Genomic DNA, 25,122 nt, shown 5'->3' with positions numbered 1-25,122 from the left:
AATCGCTTCAGGAAGTTGAGATGCTGCTATGCCTTCTTGACCAAAAAGGTGGTGTGGAGAAACCAGGTAAGAACATGATGCGCACTCCCAGAAACTTGGTGCTCCTAACTCTCTCCACAGAGGAGCCATTTATGTGCAGTGGGTGTGGTCAACCTGCACCTTCCTAAAGTCTACAATCACCTCTTTGGTCTTGCACACGTTGACACTCAACTTGTTGTGCTCGCAGCATTCGACCAGCCGCTCTTCCCCCTCTCTGTATGCCGTCTCGTTATTATTGATGACGTTAACCACTGTTGTGTCATCAGCGAACTTGATGATGTTAACTATTCTCTATGAGTTCCTCTTATGATGTTTCTTCAAGGTGCCTTCTGAGTACCTAGAATAGGAACATGATCATTGCACAATGGAGCATATGGGCCACGAGAATCAAGTTGCCCTTTGGTCTGGACTTCCTCTGTGGAATGTGATTCAAGATGGCCTCATCTCAATTTTCATCTGTAGAAGGAGAAGATGGCGGCGCGACAGCAGCGTGCGCGGCCTCTCCGGTGAATGATAGCTGTAATCTGTCAAGTAGGGGACTGGGCACAATTCTGATTTGATGGAGATGGACGTGAGAGTACGGAGGAACATCTGGAAAACTTCTGAAATGCCCGCTTCACTGCCGCTGCTACTGTGTGGTAACCGGAATCTCCAGAGCAGAAGGCCCTGAATCCTCGGCTTTGCTTGTTTCAGCGGCCGGGGCTAGGTCAAAGACGCTCAGCAAAGGATGGCGCTTGGGAGGCTGTATCGGAGGGGCTGGTCGGAAGCTCGAAGTTTTCAGACGGACGGACTCAGTGTTGGCTGTGGTCGGCTGCTTCCAAGGCATCGGCAAGTTGATGGTGCCTGGAGGTTTATGCAGGAAGTTTCTCTCTTTTGCCGCCTGCTATTGGGGACTCAGGAGTCGCTTGACTCAGGGACTTTGAGATGTTTTTTACCATGCCCATGGTTTGTTCTTCATCAAATTATGGTATTGCTTTGCACTGCTGTAACTAGATGTTATAATTATGTGGTTTTGTCAGTGTTAGTCTTTGGTTTGTCCTGTTTTCTGTGACATCACTCCGGAGAAACATTGTATCATTTCTTAATGCATGTATGCATTTCTAAATGACAATAAAAGAGAACTGAGTGTTCTCATAATCATAATCTTTTATTGGCTTCATTTTCTGGGGAGGATGTTTAGAGGATGAACACATACCAGTGTCCTGAAAGGAATGTGGAAGAAGAGAGGATTGAAAGGAAGAATGAGTGAGTACGACACCATGGAATGAAGGAGTTAGAGAAACGAGTGGAAGTTCAGTGTCAGTGTATTGGTATACGTAAATGTCAGGATGACAGGTCATGTGTTGAGTCAGTGCCAATGAAATGATCAGCTGTGACTTGTGGAAGAAAGGAATTTTTGAGCTTGAAGATTGTTGAAACATGAAGTGATGATAATTGCAGCTGGGATTGACTTTGATGAGTAACTTAGATTTTACATTAATCTGAATAGCCTTGAGCTTGTTATTGGTTGTCTGTGAGGAAAATAATGCATTGAGGGTTTATGTGCTCATGGCTTGTATGCTGGGGCCTCCTCAAGAGTAGACACAACTCTTTCTATGGGCAAACCATCCACTGTTATGTCATTTAAGAACTTAAGAACAAGAAAAGTGTAATCAGCCCCTGGGACAGTTTCTGATCTTTAATTAGGTAGTGGATGACGGATTTGTAAATTGTATCCACCTCTATTAGCTCCAAATCTTTATATACTCTGTCTAGAAAAAAAACTATGTATTTATTTCAGATTTAACACTAATAATTATTTTATATATTCCGATTATGCTAAGTTTAATATTTCTATCACTTTTTGCATGAATTGCCCCAATCTAATTTTGTTTTCTTGCCGGTGACTCCACTAACGATGACAAAGTTTTTTTGCTCCCAATTCAGCAATTCCTTTCAAAATCCTACAAATCTCACCCAAACTACCTTTTTTTTCCTATTGAATGCAAATACAAATCTAATTTATGAACTCCACCCTCACAATCCAACTTCTACAGCCCTGAAGAATCATTTCGAAGAATCTGTGCTACTCTTTATAGGGCATTTTTTTCCTAAAATATAGTGCTTGGAACTGCCTTGGGTGTTGTATCATTGTAATAAAACTTTAAATATATATTCACTGTGTAATTAGAAAGGCTCTCATTTCATTAGGGTTTTTGATTTGTTTGTTTTTATATTTAGTCACAGTATTTAAGCAAAATATATCTGCTGGAAGCCTCTTTGGACCTTCACTGTTTCTAGTATTTCACCATTTAAAATAGTATGCAAATCCACCCATTTAAGAGATATCGTGTTTGAATTGGACTTATGCCCATTTTAAAAATTCAACTTAAACATTAAATTCATATTTCTTCCTCCTTAGCAAACTGAAATGCAGTTTTTCTGTAAAAAGCATAAATTCTTCCCCTTTACGTTTTAGTATCTGTAATTACATAAGGCATAAGCAAATCTTAGCTCAGTGTGATCTTTTGTCCATTTGACTTGTTGATATTGTGGTAAACCATGTATATAAGCTGTAACTGGGTTACCTGTCTGGACCCGCCCCTCTGCTGACTGCTCCTGTGGCTCCTCCCACAGTCCCCTGAATAAAGGCGATTGCGTCACTGCTCCTCCCTCAGTCCGGGGCAGATACTCAGCATGGACGTTAGACCATTTACTGCTAATAAAAGCCTTTCAGTATTTACTCTACTTCCAGTCTTTTGGAGTAATTGATAGTGCCTCAATTTTATTAACAGTAATTTTAAGGCATGGAACACATTCTGAGACCTGACAAGCTAGACCTCGACCTGCAAACACCTGAAGCCGGAGATGCTTTCGAACTCTGGCTGGCCTGCTTCAAATCATACCTAGAGGAGATTGAAGTGACCGAGTCCACCGCGAAGTGCAGAGTTCTCCTCTCCAGGGTCAGTCCATGGGTCTACTCAATGATTAGAGACCAGCTGAGCTATGACGGCGTGATGAGCGCTCTCAGAAGACAGTACCTGCAGCCGGTAAACACAGTCTATGCTCAACATCACTTAGCGACGCAGCAGCAGCAGCCCGGAGAGTTGAGCGCTGAGTTCATCCGGGCCCTAAAGACACTCGTGTGGACCTGCGATTGCCGGGGGCTGATGGCCGAAGAGCATGCGGAGCTCCTAGACGCTTTCGTCATGGGGACCAGGTCAGTGTATGTGTGCCAGCGGCTGCTGGAACACGCCGATCTTACCTTACGTTCGGGGACTGAGCTGGCCGACACACTGGAGACTGCTCTGCACAACTCTGACGCTCTCCAGGCACGCGATCTCCCGACGGCCTAGTGGTCGCCGCAGACCCCGAAACCCGCTGGTGAATCGACCACGGCTGCTGCCAGTCGCGAGTCTGCGAAGTGCTACTTCTGCAGACTCGAAAAGCACCCCCGGAAATGCTGCCCGGCCCGAGAAGCTACCTGCTCCAGCTGCGGAAAGAAGGAACACTTCGCCAAGGCCTGTAAGTCCTAACCGCGAGCAGGATAGAGCAGCGCCGCGTGCGAGGCATGGAGGTCGCCATCTTGCCTGCACGCCACCACCATGTGTGAGACATGGGGGTGGCCATCTTGGTCGGCGCCACCTCGCACCGCCTACAACCCACGGGTGCTCACGAGGCACCCCACCACGCCGGACCAAGACAGTGACTCAACTCTCACCTCCTGGACCCTCGACCACGCTCCCCACCAGCTCGCAAGGTCAATGATGGACATCCTGGTGGAGGGGCGCAGGACAAGCTGCCTGTTTAACACGGGCAGCATGGAGAGTTTTATCCACCCGGACACGGTGCAGCATTGCGGACTCACGATACAGCTGGTAAGTCACAGGTTCGCCATGGCTTCCGGATCGCATACAACAGACATCCGGGGGGGTGGGGGGGGGAGGGGTTGTGTAGCGACGCTCATGGTGCAGGGCACAGAATATCGAGACTTTACATTACTGGTCATGCCCCAACTGTGTGCCCCTGTGCTATTGGGGCTCAACTTCCAGAGCCACCTGAAAAGCGCGACAATGGGGTATGACGGGCCCCTCCCACCAATCACTGTCGGAAATCCTCAGTTTTGCAGGAATACGTCACATACCCCGCTACTGACTACACCCACACACCGACTCACACATCCCACTCAACACAATGTCAACAGCCACACTACGGACACCACTTGTAGCCTCTCCACCCTCAAGATCCCTCCCCCACCGCTGTTCGCCAACCTGACCCCTGACTGTAAACCTGTGGCAACTAAAAGCAGGAGGTACAGCGCGGGGGACAGAGCTTTCATTAAGTCGGAGGTGCAGCGGCTGCTCAGGGAGGGGGTCATTGAGGCAAGCACAAGTTCTTGGAGGGCCCAGGTGGTTGTTGTTCAGAACGGGGAGAAAAATAGGATGATCGTGGACTATAGCCAGACCATCAATAGGTTCACGCAGCTCGACGCGTACCCTCTACCCCGCATCGCGGATATGGTCAATCAGATAGCACAGTACAAGGTGTACTCGACCATAGACCTAAAATCCGCTTACCATCAGCTCCCCATCCACCGGGAGTACCGCCCTTACACTGTCTTCGAGGCGGACGGCAGGCCTTATCAATTCCTGCGCGTCCCCTTCGGTATCACGAATGGTGTATCTGTCTTCCAGAGGACAATGGATCGAATGGTGGACCAGTGCCAACTGAAGGCCACGTTCCGATATCTGGATAACATCACCATCTGCGGTCACGACCGGCAGGATCACGACAACAACCTCCAAAATTTTTTCCAAGCGGCCAAAGCTTTCAATCTCACCTATAACAAGGACAAGTGTGAGTTCGGAACCACCCGACTTGCTATCCTTGGGTGTGTCGTGGAGAACGGAGTCATTGGCCCTGACCCCAACCATATGCGCCCCCTGTTGGAATTCCCTCTTCCCAACACCCTCAGAGCCCTCAAAAGGTGCCTGGGCTTCTTTTCATATTACGCCCAATGGGTCTCTAAATACGCAGACAAGGCCCACCCCCTGGTCAAGTCCACCACATTCCCCCTCTCAGCCGAGGCCTGGCGGCCTTTAGCTGCATTAAAGGGGACATTGCCAAAGCAGCAATGCATGCGGTGGACGATGCCATACCCTTCCAAGTAGAGAATGACACCTCCGACTTCGCGCTGGCTGCTACCCTCAACCAGGCAGGAAGACCAGTGGCGTTCTTCTCCCTGAAATTCTTCTTCAAGGCCCCGAAATTCGGCACTCCGCAGTGGAGAAAGAGGCCCAGGCCATAGTGGAAGCTATTAGGCACTGGAGGCACTATCTCGCCGGCAAAAAGTTCACCCTGCTGACTGACCAGCACTCAGTCGCATTCATGTTTAGTAACCAACAGCGGAGCAAAATCAAAAATGATAAAATTCTGAGGTGGAGAATCGAACTCTCCACCTACAACTATGGCATCATGTACAGGCCTGGGAAGCTCAATGAGCCCTCCGATGCCCTATTCCGGGGAGTGTGCACCAGCGCGCAGATCGACCGGCTATACGCCCTACATGTAGATCTTTGCCACCCGGGGGTCACCTGGCTTTTCCACCTTGTGAAAGCCCGGAACCTGCCTTACTCCCTTAAGGAGATCAGGACAATGACCAGGGACTGCCAAGTCTGCGCAGAGTGCAAACCGCACTTCTACCGACCCGAAAAGGCACAATTAATCAAGGCCACCCGCCCCTTTGAGCAACTGAGTGTTGACTTTAAGGGCCCCCTTCCCTCCACCGACCGCAATGTGTACTTTCTTAACATTATCGACGAGTACTTGCAGTTCCCCTTCGCCATCCCCTGCCCCGATACCACTACCACGTCAGTCTTAAAAGCCCTGCGCAAGCTCTTCACTCTGTTCGGATACCCATGCTATATCCACAGTGACAGAGGGTCCTCGTTTATGAGTGATGAGCTGCGCCAATACCTGCTGGCTCGGGGAATTGCAACTAGTAGGATGACCAGCTATAATCCCCAGAGGAATGGACAGGTGGAGAAGGAGAATGCCACGGTGTGGAAGGCCACACTCTTAGCCCTCAGGTCAAAGTGACTGCTGGTCTCCTGCTGGCAGGAGGTCCTTCCCGAGGCACTCCACTCCATCCGCTCCGTTATGCACGGCCACCAATGCCACCCCTCATGAGCGACTCTTTTCTTTTCCCAGGAAGTCGACCACTGGAACCACCCTACCAACTTGGCTGACGTCCCCGGGGCCAGTGCTGCTCCGGAAACATGCGAGGAGCAATAAATACTCCCTGATGGTCAAGAGGGTTCACTTACTTCATGTGAACCCCCAGTATGCCTACGTGGTTTTACCTGATGGGCGGGAGGACACGGTCTCCATCCGCGACCTGGTGCCCACAGGAGCACCGGGCCCCTACCCTGAACACTCCGTGGTGACTATTAACCCCGTACCCACCGATATTTATACCCACGAGACACTGCGCACTCCAAGCCATACACAGACACCACACAACACTCCCATACCGGGTGTGACGCACACGCACGAGGGATTACCAACGCTTAACGTGCTGACACCTCAAATCAGGCTGGAGCCAGCACAACCACCGTCACCAGTGCAATCACCGTCGCCAGTGCAATTACCACCGGTGCTACATAGATCACAGCAATGAACTTGACTGCCTGATAGACTTGACCTGTAAATATACTTGTTTTTAAATATTGTCAGTCACTTCACCCCACGGGACTCTTTTTAAAAAGGAGGGGTGAATGTGGTAAACTATATATATATGTCGTAACTGGGTTACCTGTCTGGACATGCCCCTCTGCTGACTGCTCCTGTGACTCCTCCCACAGACCCCTGAATAAAGGCGATTGCGTCACTGCTCCTCCCTCAGTCCAGGACGGACATACAGCATGGACGTGGATCCATTTTACTGTTAATAAAAGCCTTTCAGTATTCACTCTACTTCCAGTCTTTTGGCGTAATTGATAGTGCATCAGATATAAACATAAAAATTAATAAAGCACTGTCTATATGTATATGTTGCACATTAAATCTGCATTTTTAACCATGTGACAGATGCAAATCTAGTTTATTTTCGGACTCAGCTGCCTTCACTTTATTTATGGTCCTTCATCCTGAAACAGTGTTTGTTTAACACAGAATATTATTTATTTGATATGGCTCAGTTAAATCTGTGGTAGTTATGCTAATATTACAACTTTCTCATATCCTCGGTGTATTTTCCCTTCAAGTATCCGGTTATCATTTATGTATCAGGAGTACGTCCAGATTATTCTTTCACTTGTTGACCTGATTTTCAATGTAAAACTTCCAAATTCAGAATATATTTCAAATTTCACTACACAGAGTTATTCAGTCATATAAAACTACAGCACAGAAACAGGCTCTTCGGCCAATCTAATCTGTGCCAAAACATTTAACTACACTCAGACCGTAGTCCTCCACACCCCTCGCATCCATGTACTGCACCTATCCAAACTTCTCTTAAATGTTGAAATCGAAGTCGCATGTGACAGTTGCACTAGCAGTTCATTCCACACTCTCACCACCCTCTGAGTGAAGAAGTTTCCCTTCGTGCTCCCCTTAAACATTTCACCTTTCACCCTTAACCCATGACCTCTAGTTGTAGTCTCACCCAACCTCAATGCAAGAAGCCTGCTTGCATTTTACCCTATCTATACCCCTCATAACTTTGTATACTTCTATCAATCACTTACCAATCTTCTATGTTCTAGGGAATAAAGTTCTAACCTATTCAATCTTTCCTTATAACACAGGTCCTCCAGTCCTGGCAGCAGCCTTGTAAATTTTCTCTGTACTCTTTCAATCTTATTTACATCTTTCCTGTAGGTAGGTGACCAAACTACACACAATATTCCAAATTAGGTCTCATTAACGTCCTGTAAAACTTCAACATAACATCCCAACTCTTGTACTCAATAATTTGATATACGAAGGCTAAAATGCCAAAAGTTTTCTTTATGACCCTCTCTACCTGTGACACCATTTTCAGTGACTTATGGACTTAGTCCCAGATCCCTTTGTTCTACCACTCACTGTGTAAGATCTACCCTGGTTGGTCCTCCCAAAGTGCAACGCCTCATACTTGTCTGCATTAAATTCCATATTATTACAGTTGGTCCAGATCCCACTGAAGCTTTGATAGCCTTCCTCGCTGTGCAGTACACCCCAATCTTAGTGTTACCTACAAATCTGCTGATCCAGTTAACCACATTACATCCAGATCATTGATATAGATGACAAACAATAACGGGTCTAGCACCGATCCCTGCGGTACTCCACTAGTCACAACTTCTAGTCAAAGAGACAACCATCTACCACCACTTGCTGGTTTCTCCCACAAAGCCAATATCTAATCCAATTTAAAGGCAAAACACACAAAGTGTTGGAGAAACTCAGCTGGTCAGTCAGCATCTATGGAAGTGAATAAACAGTTGATTTTTCTAGCCAAGACCCTTCAACAGGACTGGAAAAAAAAGACGAGAAGTCTAATCCAATTTACTATCTCATCTTGAATGCCAAATGACTGAACCTTCTTGACCAACCACCCAAGTAGAACCTTATCTAATGCCTAGCTCAAGTACATGTCAACAACATCCCCACTTTGCATTCATCGACTTTCCCGGTAACTTGCACAAAAGACTCTATAAGATTGGTTGGACATGACCTACCACAGAAAACCATGTCGACTATCCCTAATCAGTCCCTTCTGATCCAAATACCTATATAACTGGTCCTTTAGAATGCCTTCCAATAACTTTCCCACTACTGATGTCAGCTTCCTGGTTCATTCCAGAGCCATTCTTAAACAGCAGAACAACAATAGCTATCCTCCAATACTCTAGTACCTCATCTGTTGCTAAGGATGATTTAAATATCTCTGCTAGGGCCACCTGCATTTTCTGCACGTGCCCCACAGTGTCCAAGGAAACACCTTGTCAGGCCCTGGAGATTTATCCACATTGATTTGCCTTAAGACAGCAAACACCTCTTCCTCTGTAATCTGCATATGGTCCATGACCTCACTGCTGCATTTCCTCACATCTATATACTCTCTATATATCTCCAGAGTAAATGCAGATGTAAAAAAATTGACTTAAAATCTCCATCATCTCTTTAGGCTCCACGCATGGATTACCACTCTGATCTTCCAGAGAACTAATTTTGTCCCTTGCAATCCTTTTACTCTTAATGTATCGGTAGAAGCCCATAGGATTCTCCTTCGCCTTGTCTGCTAGGACAACCTCATGCTTTCTTTTATCCCTCCTGATTTCTTTCTTCAGTGTTCTCTTGCTTTTCATATACTCCTTACGTACCTAATTTCTTCCTACCTGCCTATACCTGCTATGCACCTCTTTTTTTCCCCTTAACCAGGGCTTTAATATCTCCTGAAAATCAAGGTTCCCTAAACCTGTTATACTTCCCTTTTATTCTGACAGGCACATATAAGCTTTATACTCTCAAAATTTCACTTTTGAAGGCCTCCCACTTACCAATAAACAGCCTGTCCCAATCCATACTTGCCAGATCCTTTCTGATACCATCAAAATTGGCCTTTCTCCGATTTAGTATCTCAACCCAAGGATCAGACCTATCCTTTTCCATAATTACCTTGATCACTAGTTGCAAAGTGTTCCCCTGCACAAAATTTATCACCTGCCCTGTCTCATCCCCTAACAGGAGATCAACTACAGTATTGCACTTTCTCTTGTTCTTCTATATACTGATTGAGGAACTTTCCTGAACACATTTGACAAACACTCTCCCATCTAGTCCTTTTACAGTATAGTCAATATGTGTAAAGTTGAAATCACCTACTACCACAGCCTTATGTTCATTGCAACAGTCAGTGATCTGTCTACAAATTTGTTTCTCTAAATCCTGCTGACTGTAATATAGCCCCATTAAACCAGTCTACCTTTCTGATTCCTCAGTTCTACCCATAAAGCCTCAGTAGACAAGTTCTCCAGTCTGTCCTTACTGATCTCCGGCATGTGACATTTTTTCTGACTAGTAATACTACCCCTCCCCCTTTAATTCCTCCCACTCTACCATATCTAAACACTGGCACTCTGGTTCCCGTCCCCTTGCAACTCTAGTTTAAACCACCCATGCAGTGCTAGCAAACCTTCTGCTAGGATATTAGTCCCCCTCTGGTTTAGGTGCCAACTGTCTCTTTTGTACAGGTCCCACCTTCCCTGGAAGAGAGCCCAATGATCCAAAAATTTGAAGCCCTCCTACCTATACCAACTTCTTGGCCAAGTGTTAAAACGGTATGATCTTCCTACTTCTGGCCTCACTAGCACATGGCCTGGGTAGCAATCCTGAGATCACAACCCAAGAGTTGCTGTTCTTTATCTTAGCTCCTAACTCTTTAAACTCACTTTGCACTTCTTTGCACCTCTGGGGTTATTCTGCAAGGAGTTGACATTCCACCTCAGGCCAAAGTCAAGCAGGCTTTAGATGATCTGAGCAATGGGATCAACATGCACGAAACAGCACACCCTAATGCCTTCGCCATCGTGTTGGGAGATTTTAACCAGGCCAGTCTGGAAAAAAAAATCACTAAGCAACTACCATCAACAGGTCACTTGCAATATCAGCAGAAGCAACACACTGGATCATTGCTACACCACCATCAAGAATGCCTACCGTGCTATTCCACGCTCTCACTTCGGGAAGCCTGATCACCTAGCGGTACTTCTACTCCCTGAGTATAGGCAGAGACTAAAGACTGCAGCACCAGCAGTGAGGATCAAGAAGGTCTAGAGAAGGGAAGCACAGCCTACAGGACTGCTTTGAACCGGTGGACTGGACTGTATTCAGGGATTCATCTTCAAACCTGGATGAGTATGCTGCAGTCGTTACCGACTTCATTAAAACCTGTGTGGATCAGTGTGTGCCCACAAAGACTTACTGTACACTGCCAAACCAAAAGGCATGGATGAACCAGGAGGTACATCATTTGCTGAAGGCTAGATCTGTGGCATTCAAGTCTGGCAACCCAGGCCTGCATCAGAAAACCAGGTATGATTTACAGAGGGCTATATCAAGGGCGAAGAAGCAATTTCGAACGAGGTTGGAGGCGATATCAGACGCACAGCAACTCTGGCAGGGTCTGCAAGACATTACTTCCTACAAAGCAAAACCCAATAGTATGAATGGCAGTGATGCTTCACTACCAGATGAACTCAATGTCTTCTATGTACGCTTTGAAAGGGAGAACACAACTACAGCTGTGAAGATCCCTGCTGCACCTGATGTCACAATGGTGGGGGGGGGCATTGGGAACGGACCCAAATGCAAGACACAGGCACTGAGGTAGTAGGAATAGGACAAGGATGCAGGACCTGGGCTAGGACATGGACAAGAAACAGGGAAACCGTACAAGGAACTATGAACTAGGAGCCTGGGCTTGAACCCCGAGCCAGAGACTGGACAAGGACCCAGAACCTGGGTCTTGCCTCGGGCTCGAGCCCCAGAACCAGGCAAGGACATGACATGACTGTAAGACTGGAGGCTGGGCTCTTGAGGCTTGAGGCTTGGAGACAGGCTTGGGGTCTTGAGGCTTGAGGCTTGAGGCTTGGAGACAGGCTTGAGGTCTTGGGTCTTGGGTCTATGGTACTTCGAGGCTTGGGTATGGACTCCGAGCCAGAGGCTGGGCAAGGACCCAGGACCTGGGACTTGACTCGGGCTCGGACTCCAGAACTAGGCTCGGACAAGACAAGGCTACAGGACTGGACATGGCTTGGGTGAGGAACTCCTGGGTAGGGTGAGACACAAGGACAGGTAAAGGCACATGGACAGGACTCGGATAGGACTGGACTAGGCATGGACTGGATGAGGGTCTTCAGGAGCACGGCACCTTGGACTAGAAGAGACGGGAGCATGGAACACAGAGCCGGGACCCCTCCTTGGGAACAGGATGTAGGGCCAGAACTCATACACATAACACAGAGCCGGGACCCCTCCTTGGGAACAGGACATAGGGCCGGGACTCATACACAGAACACTGAACATGAAGAGATGGATCCCAACACAAAGTAGCGGCAAATGGCCAGACCCACCTAGCGAAGGCGAGGACACAGAGACAGTTCTCAACACTAGGTAGCGGCAAACGGCTGGACCTAACTAGCGAAGGCATGGACACAGAGAGATAATTCCACACAACGAAAGACAGTTCCTTATCTTGACCTAACAAGGCTCCGGTCTTGCTCCGGCGGTAAAACTCCAGCAAAACAGGTGGGGTATACAGGCTAGGTGAGCAGGCAGAGAGTCAGGCGAGGGGGGTAAGACAAGGAGGGGAACAGAGCAGTCCATCAGGGAATCCCTGGTTTGCAGAGGTATTCATGTCTCAGCCCCAAAGCAAGAATCATGTGCCTACAACAGAAACTGGGGGAAACAAGAAACCCTGGAATAGGAACGATGAACCGGACCATGAACCAGAATACGGACTTCACGGACTGGACCATGACAGATGACCCTGTGATCTCTGTCTCAGAGGCTGATGTTAGACTGTCTTTAAAGAGAGTAAACCCTTGCAAGACAGAAGGTCCCGATGGGGTACCTGGTAAGGCTCTGAAAACCTGTGCCAACCAACTAGCGAGTATTCAAGGACATTTTCAACTTCTCACTGCTACAGGCAGAAGTTCCCACTTGCTTCAAAAAGGCAACAATTATACCAGTGCCTAAGAAGAATAATGTGGGCTGCCATAATGACTATCGCCCAGTAGCACTCACATCAACAGTGATGAAATGCTTTAAGAGGTTGGTTATGACTAGACTGAACTCCTGCCTCAGCAAGGACCTGGACCCTTTGCAATTTGCCTATTGCTACAATAGGCCAACGGCAGATGCAATCTCAATTGGCTCTCCACACGGCTTTAGACCACCTAGGCAACACAAACCCCTAGGTCAGGATGCTGTTCATCGACACTCAAAATACTCTGCAGATGCTGGGGTCAAAGCAATGCGCACAACACGCTGGAGGAACTCAGCAGGTCAGGTATCATCTGTGGAAATGACAGTCAACGTTTCGGACCGAGCCCCTTCGTCAGGACCGAAGAGGGAGGGGGCAGGGGCCCAATAAAGAAGGTGGGGGGAGGGTGGGAAGGAGAAGGCTGGTAGGTTCCAGGTGAAAAACCAGTAAGGGGAAAGATCAAGGGGTGGCGGGGGGGGTGGTGGGGAGCAGGAAAGGGATAGGCAGGGAAGGTGAAGAAGGAATGGGGGAAAACACAATGGGTAGTAGAAGGAGGTGGAACCATGAAGGAGGTGATAGGCAGCTGGAGGAAGGGGCAGAGTGAAACGGGGATGGGGAAAGGGAGGGGGAGGGAATTACCAGAAGTTGGAGAAGTCAATGTTCATGCCAAAGGGCTGGAGACTACCCAGACGGTATATGAGGAGCACCTCCACTCCGTCGACCACAACAGACAGGATCTCCCGGTTGCCACCCACTTCAACTCTGCTTCACATTCCCATTCGGGTATGTCCATACATGGCCTCCTCTACTGCCATGATGAGGCCAAACTCAGGTTGGAGGAGCAACACCTCATATACCGTCTCCCTCCCCCCCCACCTTCTTTATAGGGCCCCTGCCCCCTCCCTCTTCAGTCCTGACGAAGGGTCTCGGCCCGAAACACTGACTGTTCATTTCCACGGATGCTGCCCGACCTGCTGAGTTCCTCCAGCGTGTTGTGCGTGTTGCTGTTCATCGACTATAGCTCAGCATTTAATACCATCATCCCACAATCCTGATTGAGAAGTTACAGAACCTGGGCCTCTGTACCTCCCTCTGCAATTGGATCCTCGACTTCCTAACCGGAAGACCACAGTCTGTGCGGATTGGTGATAATATCTCCTCCTCGCTGACGATCAACACTGGCGCGCCTCAGAGGTGTGTGCTTAGCCCACTGCTCTACTCTCAATATACACATGACTGTGTGGCTAGGCATAGCTCAAATACCATCTATAAATTTGCTGACGATACAACCTTGTTGGTAGAATCTCAGGTGGTGACGAGAGGGCGTACAGGAGTGAGATATGCCAACTAGTGGAGTGGTGTCACAGCAACAACCTGGCACTCAACGTCAGTAAGACGAAAGAGCTGATTGTGGACTTCAGAAAGGGTAAGACGAAAGAACACATACCAATCCTCACAGAGGGATCAAAAGTGGAGAGAGTGAGCATCTTCAAGTTCCTGGGTGTCAAGATCTTTGGGGATCTAACCTGGTCCCAACGTATCGATGTAGTTATAAAGAAGGCAAGACAGCGGCTATACTTTATTAGGAGTTTATAGAGATTTGGCATGTCAACAAATACACTCAAAAACTTCTATAGTTGTACCGTGGAGAACATTCTGGTAGGCTGCATCACTGTCTAGTATGGAGGGGCTACTGTACAGGACTGAAAAAGCTGCAGAAGGTTGTAAATCTAGTCAGGTCCATCTTGGGCTCTAGCCTACAAAGTACCCAGGACATCTTTAGGGAGCGGTGTCTCAGAAAGGCAGCGTCCATTATTAAGGACCTCCAGCACCCAGGACATGCCCTTTTCTTACTGTTACCATCAGATAGGAGATACAGAAGCCTGAAGGCACACACTCAGTGATTCAGGAACAGCTTCTTCCCCTCTGCCATCCGATTCCTAAATGGACATTGAAACTTTGGACACTACCTCACTTTTTTTTAATATGCAGTATTTCTGTTTTGCATTGTTAAAATCTATTCAATATACGTAATTGATTTACTTGATTATTTGTTATTATGCTTTATTTTATTTATTATTATGTTTTTCTCTCTGCTAGATTATGCATTGCATTGAACTGCTGCTGCTAAGTTAACAAATTTCACGTCACATGCCGGTGATAATAAACCTGATTCTGATTAACTATGTCATTAGTGCCTATATGGACCATGACCTCTAGCTGTTCACTCTCCCACCTAAGAAAGGACTCTATCCGAGATGTCCCTGACCCTGACACCTGGAAGGCAACATACCATCCGGGAATCTCGTTCTCGTCCGCAGAACCTCCTTTTTCTCCCCCTAATCTAACAAATCTCCCATCACCACAGCTCACCTCTTCTCTCCCCCAACCAGACTCAGTAGCACAGAACTGACCGCTGTGACTTCCCTCTGCTAGATCATCCACCCTGACAGTATCCTGTTGTTGAGGGGGGTGGCCACAGGGGTACTCTGCAAACACCTTTCACCCTCCTGACTGTCATCCATTTAAAGTTTCATCACATTTTTTATGTTAACTTTCTCTGTCATTGTCTAAAAATTGTAATTTACTGTCAGTATTCCTTATTTAAAATTAAAGAAAAACACGGGCTGGATATATGATCCTTAAAGGAGTACACACAATACTTCTGTTTGATATCCTGTGAATTGCATTCAAATGACCATTAGTTGATTAACAAGTCAGAATTACGGACTTAAATTCACTGTTAAATTTTTTATTCAAAATATATTCTCTGACTTCATCACAAGATTAATGCTAATTTCGAGCAGTTGTGCTGTGTGCCGTACGTAGAGCTGCGATTATATTAAGGATAGTAATCATGGTAATATGAGCCCTGCATGTAGAGTTTGTCAAATGTATGACAGCGGAAGCAATTGCAGCACTTTATTCTTTTTTATTTCTCATATTGGATTGATGGTAAGTGATATGATATATTGTTTAATGGTGAATATATTGTTATACATGGAAATGTTGTTGGGAGTGGTAACTTCAAAACAAAAAGTGGATGAAAGATAGATAGAAATTGTTGGCGAAGCAATGCCATTCTGCTTACCCCTGTCCTTCCCACCATCCGGAGTCCCAATCATTCCAGGTGAAGCAGCAATTCATTTTCACTTCAGATAACCTAGTCCACTGCATTTGCTATTCACAAAGAGGCATCCTCCGCATTGAGAACTGAATTCTCCAATTTCAGATAACCTGCTCTCTCGTTGTTTCTCATTATCGTGCTTGTCTTCCTTTCTCACCCTTTTCTATAAAATACTTTCCCATGGTCATCACTCATGCTTCTTTTCACTTGATCTATTTTAACTAATCTCTATACAATCTTTTGTTCTACACCTCACTCCTCTACCAAGCTCTGCTTTGAAAACTGTCATCTGCGAACTCACCCCCAATTCTGAGGAAAAATCACTGGTACAAAACATTAACTGGTTTCTCTTTCTACAGACACTGCTTGACTTGCTAAATTATTCCGGCCTTTCTGTTTTTATTACACATCCCAGCAACATCAGATATACAGTATTTGCTTTCCAAGTAGAAACTGAATGTTAATTGTATGTTCTGCTGAAGAGTCTCAGCCTGAAACTTTGACTGATTAATCCTTTCCATGGATGCTATCTGACCTGCTGAATTGCTCCAACATTTTGCACGTTACTTTTAATTTTATGTTTTCTTGATATTATATGGTTCAGAAATAAATAAGTATATTAAATGTAGTTATATATCAATGAATGCCATGGTATTATTCTCAAAGGATTGTCATAACTTTGTTTTTTTTACCTTAAATATTCTCCTATTGTAGGCTGGAACTTATATTTGAATTCCTCAATGGCATGATCTGTGTTGTACAGCTACAGAAACGTAACTAACACAGTGCTTGCATTTCCATGTTGTCAGGATACCCTGAATCATTTCAGAAAATACTAGTTGCTTTTCAGGTAGTCGCTGATACTATTTAGAAAAACCTAGCTGCCAAAATTTTGCTCTGTATGGTGCAGCAAATAGAAATGAAATAAATTACCATTTAATCCACTTTCTGATTTTAGGTCAAGGATTAATGTTAGACTGGATATTTGGAAAAATTCAGATGATGCTCATGTACTGCATAGAACAAAGCCCCAGTTTAACATTTAACTCCATCGTCAGAACCTCTGACATTGCACCAGTACTGAAGTTTCACCCTCAATTATGCACTCAGTTCTCTGGAGAGTCTTGAAGTCACAGCATTTCTTCCTCTTTCAGAGTGCTTTCATTGAGTCAAGGGTGACATGTAATGAACCACAATGTGTATTTTCTTCTCCTAACGGTAGATTGAAATCACGCTATTGAACATATATGGCTTCAAAATACCTAAGAATGTCAATGAAGTATAAGCAGCTTTCAAAGGGATTTAGTATCTGCCCCTCCAGCGCATTCCACTCCATCTTCTCTGTCATTTTCCTCATTCTTCAACTTTGCTCCTTATCTCTCATTCTTTCAGCTATTCACCTTCCCCTCTCATTATATTTTTCTCTCCTCTGCTCTCTTGAAAAGTCATTAAATTAAAACAAAATAATCTCCAACAGGCTATTCCACAATTATGTTATGACAAGCAATTGAACAAGGGGTTTGTTTTTTGTTAGACTTTTTGTGTGTGGAGTATGTAATTTTGTAACTACAAAGTGCTTTTTGATGAAGTTTTGGCTGGGGACTTTAACATTCACCTTCTTCCATTAACAGGAGGCTACTCAATGAACTTGCTGCAGAGGTAAAATTGATTACAAGTTGCAAAGCTCGAATTTTTAAGAACTATGGCTGTTCTTTTTATTTTACTAACCAGTAAGATCACAACGTGTTCTTGCATAGCCTAGTAACCACATGCTCAGAGTTGTCATTGGGCTGAATGGCCATTTCTTTCTATTTATCCACTTTCATTCTCCTGTGCTTTTCCTTTTATCAAACGGCATCCCAATATTTAAATCCAGACAGAGGGCTTGCACCCGTCCACTTCTGTATTCTAGAAAAGGGGAAATTGGTTTGGTTCAACCAAAATGACATTTAATTTTGTGGTTGAACTAATGTGCTGAAGACTTTTTTATACCAAGCTGAAACTTTCTATATCTAAACCCCAAATACATCAGCACTTGCAGAAAAAGAGTTTTCAACCCTTGGAACTTCCCTGAGGTAGTCAAACCAAACTGAACTGAATGAATGTAATTACGAAGCCTTACCTGGAGTGCTGTCCACAGTTTTGGTTCTCTTATTTAAGAAAGGATATTGTAGCATTGGAGGCAGCTTAACATAAAATTTACTAGGGTAATTTCTGGAAGACAGGGTTGCCCTATTATGAGTGGCTAAAACACTTAAATCAATATTCTCTGGTTTAGAAGAATGAAGTGTAATCGTATTGAAGCACATAAGAACTTTAGAGGGCATGAGAGTTTAGACAGCACAATATTTCCACTAAAAGGAAAATCATGCATGAGGAGATGTAGTTTTAAATAACCAGCTTTAACACTGTAACTGAATTTCTTAGGAAGGTTGAATGATGGGGGAGGGTTGAGACAGGAAATTGAAGGCTGTGGGGAACTGGCACATTTGAGATGCTGAAGCTCAGCCATAATCACATTGAACAGCAGGACAGGGTTGGGGCTGAGTGTCCCTCTGCTCCTTTTTTCTTATGTTCTTGCAACAAAATTAGTCTCAGAGGATGAAATGGGAAGAAATTATTCTACTGTCCACACATGAAGTGAGACCTTACAAACTTGTCTTGCTATCAAAGGGAAATGAATCCAGCTGTCTTGCTCTGTGAGGCTATTTAATAATCCATTCATAAACAATATGTGTGTCACAGGGCCCAGGAAGAGTTGAGCTGTATTTCATTTTCAAATAGGGTACATTGTTTAACAATGTTCAAAGGTTGTAAAGGCAATGGGACCAAATACCAGCTGATCAGTGTCATATATCTCAGCTTTTTTTCTCTTTATACTGACTGTGCGTTTACAAGATCCTTTGTTATTTCGTTTCTCTATCTTCAATAATCTATTGGCTTTATCACAGCTCATTGCCATGGTAATCCTGTGCACTCTAAGGCAGCATTTCACTCTGTCCTGTCCATACCTTCTCCATCTCACTACAATTTAAAACATTATTTCCTCTCTTTCCCAATCTCACAGAAGGTCTTCAACTGAAATGCTAATACTGGCTTTCCTTCAACAGAAAGAAAGAACAAACTACCTGTTCTGCTGAATGTTTCCAGCATCAGTAGTTTTTGTCTTGATGGTCACAGCTGTTCTGTTGTTATACAGTTGGTGTTTGGGTTGTGGTTTTCATGACTTTTCTTTGGTTTTGCCAGCTAAAAAGCAAGTGTCAAAGTGAACAGTGGAAAAGTCATCAACTATTACCACCTTTGGCCTCTGATCAGTGCTGTGCCATAGGGATCAGTGCTGGGTACACTAATGCGATCTACATTAATGATTTGGATGACAGTGCTGTTAACATAGTTGGTAATTTTGTGGGTCATACCAAAACTGGTGGTGTAGTGGACACCGAAGAATTACAATAGAACTTAGACGAACTGGCAAACTGGACCGAGGGATGGCAGACTGAATTTAACTCAAGACAAGCATGAGTTATTGCATTTTAGTAGGTTAAATAAGAACAGGATTACACATTTGAAGGTTAGGCCCTGTAGTGTGTTGTAGAAAGGATAGACCTAGGGGTTCAGGTACATAGTTCCCTGAAAGTGGACACGTGGCTAGGAGGCAGAAGTAGGCTTTTTGCCTTCATTGGTCAAAGCACTGACTACAGCAGTAGGAACATCATGTTGCAGTTGTACGAATTGTTGTTAAGTCCACACTTGGAACATTGTGCTTCGTTCTGGTTGCCCAGCTAGCAAGAGATCAGAAAATATTTATGAGGATGTTACCAATACTGGAGGATTTGAATTACAATGAGAGACTGGATAGGCTGGAACATTTTTTTGGGGTATATAGGAGATTTAAGAGTGACTTTACATAGGTAGAAAAATCATGAGGGTGCAGGTAAGGTGTCTGCCCACAGTTTTTTCCCCCCAGCTTAAGGGTCTTAAACTAGCGAATATAGATTTAAGGTGAGAGGAGAAAGATTTAAAAGGAACCTGAGGGGCATTGTTTTCCTCAGCAGAGGTTGGTGGATATATGTAATGAATTGCCAGTGGTAAATGAAAAAAGTACAATTCCAATGTTTAAAATACATCTGGACTATTACATGGATAGACACAGTTTAGAAAGATATGGGTCAAATGCAGGCAAATGGTTGGTATAGATGAGTTGGGCTGAATGCCAACTTCCATGTTTTATAACTGAGTCTAAAACAATGGTATTCTGAGAAATTAGTTTAATAATTATATGGCCACAAACACCCCAACACAAGCAAACTGTAGGCTGTTGGGTGAAATCATAATGTACATAGAACCTTGAAGACTTGGGTATTATTATTTTGTAGTCTAATATCCAAAGGTGTAGGCTTTTGATCCACAGACCGCAGGTCTAATTCTCCACTGTAGATGGACTATCTAAATTCAAGTAATTAAATAAATTTGAAACAAAAAAGTTTTCAGTAGTAATGGTGATCATAAAATAATTAGCCTATTGTAAAGGTTGGCTTGATTTATTGAGAAACTGTGTACATGAACCATACATACCGTAAGGTAACCGATACAATTTGATGCTGAACTAGGTAAACTCAGATGAATGGTAATTGGGATGCAAAATGAAATGAATATGGGCAATTCTAATCAAATACCCAATGAAAGTGAGCACAGATTTTTTTTTAACTCTCCAAAATGAAAACAAGTTTCAAATCATTTATCAATCCCACTCAGGGTTACAGCAATATCTTCACTTCTGTAGAAGGATCCTTTTCAGAAAAGGTACAAGACACAGCTTGGATGAAGGTTTTAACTTATTGTACAATTTCATTTCAGTTTGAAAATGTGTATGATAAACATGGCACATCATTCAATTCTAAAGAATTATAATTGTTATTTTCAATATCACAGAAATACGTAAATATAAATGCCCTTTGCTACCTTCTGCATAGGGCCGTTACATTTCACTCCCCAGTTTTGAGAATACTTCCTTCCAATGTAACCTAAAAGTGTGACGGTCCTAGGGAAGGTACTGAGGAGATGAATTGGGCCGCTGCCTGGAATGGAAAAGTTATTGGACAATGCAAAAGATAACTCTGTTCTTCCTAGAGCAGAGGAGGTTGAGAGGGAGGTATAACTGAGGTACGTATATAAAACAGTGATTATGGATGAGTATTCTACCGGAAATTTTCCCCAATATTACTCACTTACTTCACGCCTCCCGGCGTTTAGGATGGAATGCAGGTCCTCCATCGGTATTCAGGGCTTCCCTCATCGTGCCAATAGCTTCCTTAGTGAAAACTACTGTCAGTCAAACAAGTCCCGGGTGGAGAGTCAGGAATACCGTTGCACACAATTATGGAAGGATTTTTCATCGGTGTTACCCGAAAAGTTTTGTTTGCCCAGTCAGAGCTGTTAGCACTGAGCTGAACCCCTGAACCCGGAGCCCCAGTGAACCACTCTTAGTATGGCCTCTACCCTTTGACCTGTTTGGCATAGGTGACCCTACCGAAAGCCAAAGCACAAGGCCCTAACTCCAGCCGGCATAGCTCTCCGGGTCACTGAAGGCACGCAAGCGTCCAAACCAGGACAAGGTTGTGGTCCTCCTGGAGTTTTCCCACTATAAGGTACATAAAACTCGAGGATATGGATTTAAGGTAAAGGGTAAGAGACCGAGAGGATTAGAGCAGATCTGATCGTCCTAACCCAGAAGCTGCAAGTACTGTACCTGGAATTCACTGCCAGAGAGAATGGTTGAAGCTCCGTCGCTAATAGCGTTTAAGAAGTGTCTGATTAACCATTTGATTAAATACAAGATGCTGGAAATCTTCAGCAGCACAAACAAACTACGGGAGGAACTCAGTCAATTAGGCAACCTCTGTGAAGGGGAATGATCAGTCGACCCTTCCAGGACCTCGTGAACGATTAGTTCCTCCAGCACTTCGGATGAGCATTTGAATCATTTAGGCACACAAGGGATGGACCAAACATTGGGAAGTGGGATTTGTACGGAGGGTCACGCTCAAAATGCCGGAGGAACTCAGCACGCCAGGCACCCGCTATGGAAAACAATACAGTCGACTATTCAGCCTGAGACCCTGGTCTCCGTCCGAAACATCGACTGTACTCTTTGCCAAAGATGCTGCCTGGCCTGCTGAGTTCCTCCAGCAGCTGAGTATTGCTCGAATTTCCAGCATCTGCAGGTTTTCTCTTATTCTTTTTTGTTACAGAAGGTGCTTGCATGGACGAATTGGGCCGAAAGCCCTACTTCCATGCTGTACGATTCTAGGACAGAACGTGAAGTTTGCCCACTTTGTATTTTATGTGGCCTTCCTGCAATTTTGTACGTTTATAACTGCCCGAAGGGCTTCGCAAACGTAGATTCACTTTCAAAAATAAGCAGATGCCCTTTTACCGTTTATTACCAATAGTTTATTTCTGTTAACTGGTGTTTCACTGCAGGTCCTTGTAGGTTGTCTTCCTCCGCGGGTCTCGTTTACATTATCACAAATTCTAACACAGTATTGATTTAATTTAACAAGAAGTAGAGTTACTTGTGTCATCAATAAATTAGACATTATTGCATCTGAAAAACACCGTGTTTTAATTATTTTCTCTGTGGACAGTGCCAGAAATTTTATGACCTCTTCCGAATTCATTCAAAAACCGTGAGTGACATGAAGCAATTCGTTTCTTTTATACCGTGATCAACTGCTGGAAAACAAAACTGTTTACTGAAATGCTGGTTTTCACTAAATATTTCCTTCTTATCAACTTTGCAGTTTGAGATTAATCACTATCACGAACAAATTTATCCTACTAAAGAACCGTAAAGTTGTCTTAATGTAAGACCAAACAAATGCAACACACGATCCTCGTTACCAGATTCATCTGGAGGCAACTCCACGGCGAACTTGTGGTATACAATGCCTGTATTTGTGAGATAGACAATGTCATCAGTCTTATTTCAGAATTTCAAAATAACTTTAACATGAGTTGCGTAAAAACTGTTTTGCAAGTCTGATATTGATCTGCAATTTATGCATTATAATTTTATTTAAATTAACAGATATTCAATAAAAATGCGTACGCTTGTTAAGAAAATTGCATTGAATGCGTTTTGTTAAGAAGTCTCTGCATTTGCTTGTAACGATTCAAGCCACAATTACCATCTTCCACAAGTTTTACCGTGCATGAGGATTAACGTCTTTTAAGATTTGTCTTCATTGGCACGCATTGTGCCGACTAAGAGTGTAATCTTCAGTTAACACTGTCACAAAACATATCACAATGCACCCATTGACATGAGCGAGATATTTGCGGAACGTTATCGCGTGGGTATGTTTTATTTCTCTTTAGTCTTATTCCCGCTCTGCTCAAACCTCCATGCACAGCTTGTACGGCTTTGTTAAATTCATAGATGTTGATATTAAATTAACAATGTTAATATTGCATGTATCGTAAAGTTTATCAAACTCTTGTTTCAGTCATGACCACACCCCTCTATGAATATGAAAAAAAACCTTTTTGTCTGGGTTCGCGAAGAGCCTCCCTCAGCGATGTTGCAGGGGTGGGGAACAGCTATAATCATGTTACCCAGAAGCCAAAAGCTTGCGTGTTTTCCGCTGGTGTTTGACGCGTTGCACGAGTATATATCTCAGCGCGTGGCCGAAGGACGCGCACGCGCTCGACCCTCGCCTTTGTTTGCAGAAACTAAAACGTGCCAGCGAACGGAACACAATAACAATAGCATCAGTGGACCTGCGCCTTGTGTCCCGGCGGCTGCGCGCTTCCTGGCTGGCCGCCGTCATATTGCAGACGGCAGCGCAGCGCAGCGAGCGGACCGCGCTGTCTGATGCCGCACCCTGACTCGCGGCTCCGGCTCGTTCCGTGCGGGCTCGCCAGCGTGGGCGCGCGCGCGCTCCTGCGTCCGGTCGGGTCGGGTCGCGTGCCTCTTGGGTCGAAGCGGAGACTCGCTCTCGTCCGAGTCAGTCATTCAGTCAGACGCAGCTAGCGGAGCCGTTTCCTGTGTTTGTGTGGCTCAGTGAGGGAGAGCCGGGAGCAGCAGCTGTTGCCACCTGAACATGGTATAAAGGAGAGGAGAGAACTTCCCACAGCTCGTATGCATCGCTAAATGTACGAATCCTACTCGACAGGAGGGCAAAGAAAGAAGAAAATCCGCAAATTTAACGAAGATGGCGAACGACTCTCCTGCTAAAAGTCTAGTAGAGATAGATCTCTCCTCTTTGCGGGTGAGTACAGGCTTGGCTTTGAAGGAGGAATAACAGTTTCATAGAAAGACAATGTGAACTCCTTAGACGGAAGCAGCACAAATTTATTCGAGCTTTAAAACTTACTTGCACATAGTGGTGAGGTTGCTTTGTTAAAATTCAGCCAGTGTCAGATTATTTTTGCAGTTTGTTGGGCTTTGATAGGAAGAGCAGGAACAGTTCAGAGCTTTCTTTGTTTGTGCATGTATTGGCATGTGCATGGAAATAGGGCGCAACAGCTGCATCTCACCATCATCCGGCTGGATCAGATTTGGGATTTATACCAATAATTACATTTCAAAATTTTGAATTTTTTTTAGGACCCAGCGGGCATATTTGAATTGGTTGAAGTGGTGGGAAACGGCACATACGGACAAGTCTATAAGGTTTGTTTAAACGTAATTCCTATGTCCCTTTTCATGTGCATCCACGCAGATGTATATGTTCCGTCTGAGTCATATTGTGTAAAATTTGAAACTTAGATTTTGTATAGTTAAATTACATTACGATTCGCTCTCTTTCCTACTTAATAATTAGCGATCATTATGATTTTATGAGCCATATCCAGACAATGGGACAAAGATAAAATTGGAGTAAGCTACAGATATTGCCAATGCATAATGTGTGTTATTTCATCCTTAATTCAGTCACTGTAGGACTGATTTATTGTTACATGTCAGTTTGCAACAGATTCTTAAGGCTGATTGTATGATCAACAATTGCACAAGAAATGCTTCTCTCATGCAGTGGTTGGTTGTGTATCAGACAAAGTGGTACGAGACTTGGCAGAGCATGAGGAATCACTAAACTCGGCCAACTTTTCCAAAGCTATAGTGGTTCTTGTTACATCCACCCTATATGTGTGTTAATCTGGATATGCTGACTAGCTGTGTTGTTAGAAATGAGCAAGTCTTTGTTGAATGTGCTTGGTT

At 44.6% G+C, this 25,122-nt stretch overlaps 1 protein-coding gene across 3 annotated transcripts in view; it reads left to right on the top strand.

The window, feature by feature from the left end:
* Positions 1–23,681: 23,681 nt before the first annotated feature.
* The window catches only part of LOC140200235 (mitogen-activated protein kinase kinase kinase kinase 4), a 286,211-nt gene continuing 284,770 nt past the window's right edge, over positions 23,682–25,122 (top strand). The window contains exons 1-2 of one of the 3 annotated variants that reach the window (XM_072263252.1): positions 23,682–24,172; positions 24,511–24,576. In XM_072263252.1, coding sequence (XP_072119353.1) covers positions 24,116–24,172; positions 24,511–24,576 — 123 coding nt within the window. In that variant the 5' untranslated portion in view covers positions 23,682–24,115. The remainder of the gene's footprint in view (positions 24,173–24,510; positions 24,577–25,122) is intronic. The other 2 variants (XM_072263247.1, XM_072263251.1) reach the window with 2 other exon arrangements.

The sequence above is a fragment of the Mobula birostris genome, chromosome 7, assembly GCF_030028105.1.
Source record: "Mobula birostris isolate sMobBir1 chromosome 7, sMobBir1.hap1, whole genome shotgun sequence".
Taxonomy (NCBI): domain Eukaryota; kingdom Metazoa; phylum Chordata; class Chondrichthyes; order Myliobatiformes; family Myliobatidae; genus Mobula; species Mobula birostris.
The sequence above is the reverse complement of the archived record's forward strand: the minus strand, read 5'-3'. Positions and strand labels throughout refer to the sequence as shown.